A 7,229-nucleotide genomic window follows, 5' to 3' on the forward strand; every position below is an offset into this window, starting at 1 on the left:
CTCCCCCCCTCCCCTCTAGAACCCTCAGTTTGTTTCTCAGAGTCCATAGTCTCTCATGGTTCATCTCCCCCTCTAATATCCCCCCGCTTTTTAAATTTTAAGTTCGTTGTTTCGGCCAGTTTGTGACATCTCTTTTAAACAGACATGAAGAATTTTTTTTTTTTCTCCCTTTCTTTACCAGGGCAATCCTGAAAGTGTGCCCGTGGGAGGAGATCATGGTCATCTCCCAGGTCCTTGCGCTAAGCATGGAGGGTCCTTCTCAAACACTCTTCTGTACAGGGCCATAACTAAGACAGGCAGAGAGGCTCCGCCCCGGCTCCTCAGACGTCCATCTCTTGAAATCTGATCAAAGAGAGCAAAGGCTTAACTCCAATGCAGAGCTTTGGTTTCCAGCCCAGAGGCCCTTCTCTGACAACCTTACTCTAAAATAGTAACAGACACACAGGATTTGGTGTCAGAAGACCCATGTGTCAGATCTAAAGTTCGAATAGGAGAGAGATTTAGGTGAAAGGGCAAAAGTAAACTATGGCAGAGGTGGTTAAAAAAGATGATGTATAAAAAAAAATCTTTTAACTCATAATAATAATATCATTATTGCTCTTGTTATAACAACTTCTTAAAATAACATACCCATGAAACAAGCTGTAGGTGCATTATTTAATGTATTTAACTTGGGCCTTCTACACCATGCAAATAAAGAGAATATTAGTTGTCATCATTCACAATCAATGTTTCTTTTTTTAATTCTCCATAACCCTCCTGTTGCCTTGGATCACAACATCACATTTATGTAGAAAAATGAACCCCAGATTTCCTATCACAGCCTAAAGACATCTAAAATCACAACTCCCTTCCGTGTTATAGGTTCCCCTTGTCTTTAAAGTTTTGCCATATAATGTGAGCCACAGCATTGCAATTCTGTGTCATAATTTCAAAGATTTTCATGATGCCAGTCTACCCCATCTGCTCAAAGAAATTTATCGTCCTGAATTCCTCCTACTTCATAATGTCTCTCAGGAGCAAGTTGACTTCCACTGAGAATGATCTGTGGGAAAACATAACGTGTTGCAAATGTGCCACTAAGGGAGAATTCTTCAAACTTGGTAAAAGCTGACCCCACCAGCTCCCCACAAGTTCTCAGGTCAGTGGTTTGACACTTCAGTAATGTGCATATCTATGGAGGCAAAGGAGAGACAGAGGTGGTCAGAAATCTTGGCAATATCTTCTCCACAAGAGACACAATCTCAAAGAATAGAGGAAAATTTGTTAGGTTGCCCCTGTCAGGGAGAAAGAATTTCCTGTCCCCTTCATGGTCCTTCTATCCAGACTAAGAACTGAGTTGACATGAGACAGATCAACAGGAGAAAGTCAAATTTAATTTTGTGCTTACGGGGAATCCACACAGACATGGCAATTCCAAAGGCAGTCAGGTCAAATGAGGTACCTATGTCATCCTGAGGTAAGGAGAGAGGTTCAGGGGTCTGAGACTTGAAAGAGAAAGAATGCAATTCACAGGAAGATGGAAAAGAACAAACATTTGGTAAACAAATGTTTGCTGAGCCACTCGGAAACAAAAGGACATAGACAACTTTGTTCAAATAGGCCTTGTGAGGGGTTCCTCCCTGTCTGCCACTCCTACTTCATGTCATGACATAGTTATCTATTGTGATAGATCTCCTCCTGGAGCAGATCCTCTCTATCTCAATTCTTTTTAGGCAGTTGTGGGGGAAGTAAGGAGCTTTTTCTGAATCTGCCGGCTTTTGACTACTTTTCATCTCACAATAATCTTCATGCCAAAGTGGCTCATCTTGGGGTGGCCTGCCTTTGTTCCCTACACCCCTGAAGCAGAGTCTTTTCAAACTACAGTTCATTAGTGAATCCTAAAATCAATTCAATGGGTCAAGATTAAGTCTTTTTTTTTTTTAATAAAGTGAAAAGCAATAAACTAGGTTTTAAAAGTCAGAGTACCATTGCTCATAATTAGGACTATTTCTTTTTTTTATTTTATTACTTTTTAAAGACTATTTATTTATTTGTCAGAGAGAGAAAGAGCACAAAGCAGGGGGAGCGGCAGGCAGAGGGAGAGGCAGACTCTCCACTGAGCAGGGAGCCCGATGCGGGGCTCCATCCCAGGACCCTGGGATCATGACCTGAGCGGACGCTTAACCGACTGAGCCACCCAGGCGCCCCTAGAGTTATTTCTGATGAAGGATAGTTGGAAGGCAGGCAGGCAGGGAGAAGGGCCCCACCCTAAGAGGAAACCACACTTAAGAGGATTTTACACTGGAAGGAGCCCTCCATCCTTTCTCATGTGACAAAAACCTGATTGGATGACAGGTGCAGGGAGGATTAATCAGACTAAAACAGCTCACCAACAATCCTATAAAAACCCCTAGACTTAGAAACACTGGTGGCAACCTTTTCAGGTCCCTTCATTCCTCTGGAGTTTTGTACTATCAGTTTGCTATCACTCAATAAACCTTGCTTTGCTGCCCATCACTCTGGTCTACCTCTTCTTCAATCTTCAAAGCAACATGACCAAGAACACCGGGCACCGATGGAAAAAAATCCTGTAACATTTCTAATTCTAACTTGAATCGATTAATAAAATATTTGTTTAAAGCAAATCTATTTTAATTCAGTCACACATCTTTACTGCACTGCATCATGGTGGGAAATGATATTCTTATTCTGGATGCCAGTTGATGGCAGTTTGGAACACACAGCTCTAAAGCCACCTGACACAAAACGAGAATGCAAGGAAGTTGCAGCTTTTTAAACTTGAATCTGGCTGGCCAAGAACGAATCAATCTGCTTTATGTTTTACTTTGCTGCCAAGAGAACTAATTCTGTTCTTACTAAAACTAAAACAAATAAAGCATTCCATGGGGGAAAATTTCAGTAATCAATATTAGCATTATACCAATTAATTGAATCCAGCACAATTTTTAAAGAAATGCAGTGATGGTCTAGTAAAATTAAAAAAAAAAACTAATAAAAAAATCCATTCTAACACACGGAAGCAATTTTTACCTGTAAGTAATATTGACCTTCTACTGTGTGCAGTCCATCAAAAGCACCTAGTGCATACATCTCATCTGTTGGCTTCTCAGACATCTAGTAAGTTAAGTGACAACACAGGTCTTTCTGGCAAACTGTGTAATTTCCCGTGTTTCTCTTAAGCCCAATGAAGGTGAGCCCATCAAAATAAATCATTCCTGGAAAATTTGACTGCTCAGACAAGACGGCTTGATGCTCCTGGCATAAGCACTCCAGTCAACAGCTGCAGGGTAGCTGGGTTCACTACAGGGCCAGGACTTCAATTCTGAGAGCATCAGCTGGCCCCTCTCTGTTTCCATGTCATAGTGATACCCTTGGACAGCTTCCAGTATGTAGATTCCACTCCCTACAGAAGTGGACACAAAGTCGCACAAATATTGGTTCCAAATTTTGCATGGTCTCAAACCAATGGAATCATTCCCATGAGAAACTAGATATAACTTTATCGAAGCATAAGCACTTTCAGGATAATCAGGGAGATAGCTTGTTACACTGACATAGTTCCAATCTGACTCCATGTCCTCCATAATTATCTGAAATTATCAACTGACTTGGGCGGCTTCTCTTCTTTACATAAACCCCCTTTTAAGCCAACTTACCAACAACTAGAAAATTCAAAACTGTCCTAATGGGGGTACCTAGCTGGCTCAGTTGGTAGAGCATGAGGCTCTTAATCTCTGCATCATGAGGTCAAGCCCCATGTTGGGCATAGAGCTTACTTGAATTAAAAAAGAAAAGTCCTAATGGAATGAATGACTGACTAAAGCTTCATATAAAATGTTAACGAATTGAGCCAGAAAACTAACCCTGGTATTAAATCATGGATGAAACAACATGTCACCTTCTTTCTCAGAAACTATTAAAATCCTTGTGAGACTATTATCCCATTGTTTCAATATTCTGCCATATTCTATTCTATGATTAATTTAAACTCAGAACCCTTATATGAGACCAAAGTAAATGAAAGCCCCTGTTCAACTAAAACATAATTAAGAAATGCATTCATTATGATTGTCTCACCCACATTCAACAGATGAGTCTACACCCATACCACAGAAAAACAAAAGAAATTCTCACCTTATGGTAGCGTGCCACCAGTTTTCCCTGAGAACCAAACACCACATCAGTGTTGTACTGGTAACAACCACTGGGGGGGACACTGAGGGTCGCTGGCATTATATGACTTCTTGTCCCCAATATTTGCCACAATGTAGATAGAGTTGTCCTTGGCCAGGCAGCTGGGCTTTACTTGCACCAGGGTGTAGCCAAACCTAATTTAATAGATATTGCCTTAAACTCACTATATTTAAGTGATTCCTAATCTTCCAAAATGATACTTTGCCTGTTAGTTAGAACACAAGCTCTAGGTTAAGAATCAAATCAGAGAAGACCTAAAATTTCACAAGCAATATAATCTTCATCTTTATGAAAACTAATCTTTTGTTTATTTTTTATTGAAGTATAATTGACACACAATATTAGAGCGGTTTTAGGTGTAAAAAAATAATATAATGATTGGACTCTATACATTGTGCCGTGCTCACCACAAGGGCAGTTACATCTGTCACCAGACAACTCTATCACAATACCATTGACTATATTCCTTATGTTGTGCCTTTTATTCCATGACTTATTCATTCCATAACTGGAAGGCTGTACCTCCCACTCTCCTTCACCCAATTTGCCCAGCCCCCCACCTCCCCTGAAAGCTAATCTATTTTAATGTGCCAGACTCTCAACTGCAGTGTGAGACTGAAGCACAGAAAAGAAGGTGGAGGAAGAGGAGAAAGAGGAGAAGCAAAGCTTTCTCTCATAAAGTGCTTTCAGGCAGTTAAATGAAGGACTTGAACTATAACATGCTCTTCCTTTTTTTTAAGATTTTATTTATTTATTTGAGAGAGAGAGAGAGAGAGAGAGAGAGAGCAGGGGGAGGGGCAGAGGGAGAGAGAGAGAGAGAATCTCAAGCAGACTCCCCGCTGAGCACAGAGCCCAACTCAGGGCTCAATCCCACAACCCCAAGATGATGACCTGAGTGGAAACCAAGAGTCAGATGCTCAACTGACTGAGCCACCCAGGCACCCAACACACTCTTCTAATGAGGAGGACCTTTCTTTAATTCAAGCCATAGTCTTACTAGGAAGCAATAAATAGTTGGTTCTATGTCAATCATCTTCTATAGAGGACAAATGCAACATTATGTACTTGAAATATTTCAGGAAGGAAGGAACGGAGGGAGGGTGGGAGGGAGGGAGGGAGGTAAAAGAGAGGGAGAAAAGGGCTTCACTGTGCTGGCTCAGTTTCCTCATCTGTCAGTACAACATAATAGCTTCCTTCCTGCCTTAGAGGGTGCTCATGAGAAACCCCAAGATAAATAGATACTATGAAATTGCTTCTCAACGTAGTGCCAAATCCATCTACATTGGGGGCATTATCCAAGAAATAAGAAGGGATTGAGGTGATGAAACAGGTGGAATGATAAGTGGTTTCAAATATCTGAAAAGGCTCTAATCTGAAGGTGAGCCATATGTACAAACATATAATAAAGTCAGCACAAAGACTAAAGTTATAGAGACAGATATGCAGAAAAGATAAAAATTTTAGTAACCAGAACATTCTGTCAAAGGAGTGGATTGACTGGTCACTGGTAATTTCAAATATAATATGGCACATCCAGGCACTCAGAGTCTATTCAGTTACAGGGTTCAAATGGAAATTAACTGTCCATGTTTGAATTCCTGCCATGATAATTACCAATATGAGACCTTAAGCCTCCTTCTTTCCCTGATACTTAAAATGGAAATAGTTATACTTGCCACATAAATTGAATGAGATAATATGTATAGTGTACTGGGTACAGTTCCTGGAACCCAAGTAGGTACTCAATAAAAAAATAATGACGAATATGGATTTTGTAACTACAAGAGGACAACCCAGGAAACTGATGGATTTACTGCTTTTAGAAGCCATTGGGCTCAGAGAGGAGGGGAAAGATGGCGGAGGAGTAGGAGACCTGGATTTCGTCTGGTCTCAGGAATTCAGCTGAATAGAATCAAACCATTCTGAACACCTACGAACTCAACAGGAGATCGAAGAGGAGAGTAGCAACAACTCTCTGAACAGAGAAGCGACCACTTTCTGGAAGGCAGAATGTGCGGAGAAGTGAATCCGAGGTGATATTCAGGAAGGTAGATGGTGGGGAAGGGGGCCTCCGTCGGCCGCTTCTGGCAAGTGGTAGAGCCGCGGAGCACAAAATCGGACCTTTTAGAAGTCGGCTCCACTGAGGGACGTCGCTGCAGTGGCTAAGCGGGGGGTGGAATCCTCGCGGGACAGTGTGGTCTCAGGACCCTTGGGGTCACGGAGAGACCGGGGGTGCCTGAGGGCGGCAGAGCTCCCAGGTATCGGAGCGGGGAAGCCGGCTGCAGAGACGGAGCTGAGGCGCGGGCTCTCAGCTCGGGGTTGCCATAAACTGTGATCCGCGGCACAGTTGAGCCACTGCTCCTCCAGCAGGGACCCGACAAGCGGCAGAGCCGGAGACACTCCCCTCCCTTCCTCCCCCGGGGAGGAGCGGTGCGGGAACGCACCGCAGGGATCTGCTCGGTTTGGAGACTCCACACGAGGTCGGGTGCCAGAGATTGAAATGCTCGGTCACAGGCCGGGTGAGCACGGAGTGCGGCCGGAGACCAGGGACACGGGAGTGACTGCTTTTCTCTGGGGGCGCACTGAGGAGCGGGGCCCCGAGTTCTCGGCTCCTCTGGGCGGAGATTGGGAGGCCACCATTTTCACTCTCGTCCTCAAATTCTGTACGGAAAGCTTGCAGGGAACAAAAGCTCCTGAGAGCAAACCTGAGCAGATTACTTAGCCGGGACCCGGCAAGGGCGGGGCAATTCCGCCTCCGGCAAAGACATTTGGGAACCACAGCAACAGGCCTCTCCCCCAGAAGATCAGCACGAACAGCCAGCAAGCCAAGACCAAGTTTACCAATCATTGAGAACGGGAGAACTCCAGCGCTAGGGGAATACTGCACATAGAATTCATGCTTTTTTCCCATGATTCTTTAGTCTTTAAAGTTAATTTTTTTAACTTTTTTTTTTAATTTTTCTTTTCCCCCTTTTCAACCAACATCTTATCAATCCCTTTTTTAAAAAATCTTTTTTATTTTTCATTTTTAG

At 42.9% G+C, this 7,229-nt stretch overlaps 1 protein-coding gene across 1 annotated transcript in view; it reads right to left on the reverse strand.

Moving 5' to 3' along the window:
- Positions 1-219: 219 nt before the first annotated feature.
- VNN2 (vanin 2) overlaps positions 220-7,229 on the reverse strand; it is a 23,407-nt gene continuing 16,397 nt past the window's right edge. The window contains 4 exon segments of the mRNA XM_025859657.1: positions 220-342; positions 1,001-1,174; positions 4,138-4,215; positions 4,217-4,334. Coding sequence (XP_025715442.1) covers positions 220-342; positions 1,001-1,174; positions 4,138-4,215; positions 4,217-4,334 — 493 coding nt within the window.

This window comes from Callorhinus ursinus, unplaced genomic scaffold, assembly GCF_003265705.2.
Source record: "Callorhinus ursinus isolate GAN/ISIS: 27379988/994484 unplaced genomic scaffold, GSC_fseal_2.0 scaffold6, whole genome shotgun sequence".
NCBI lineage: Eukaryota > Metazoa > Chordata > Mammalia > Carnivora > Otariidae > Callorhinus > Callorhinus ursinus.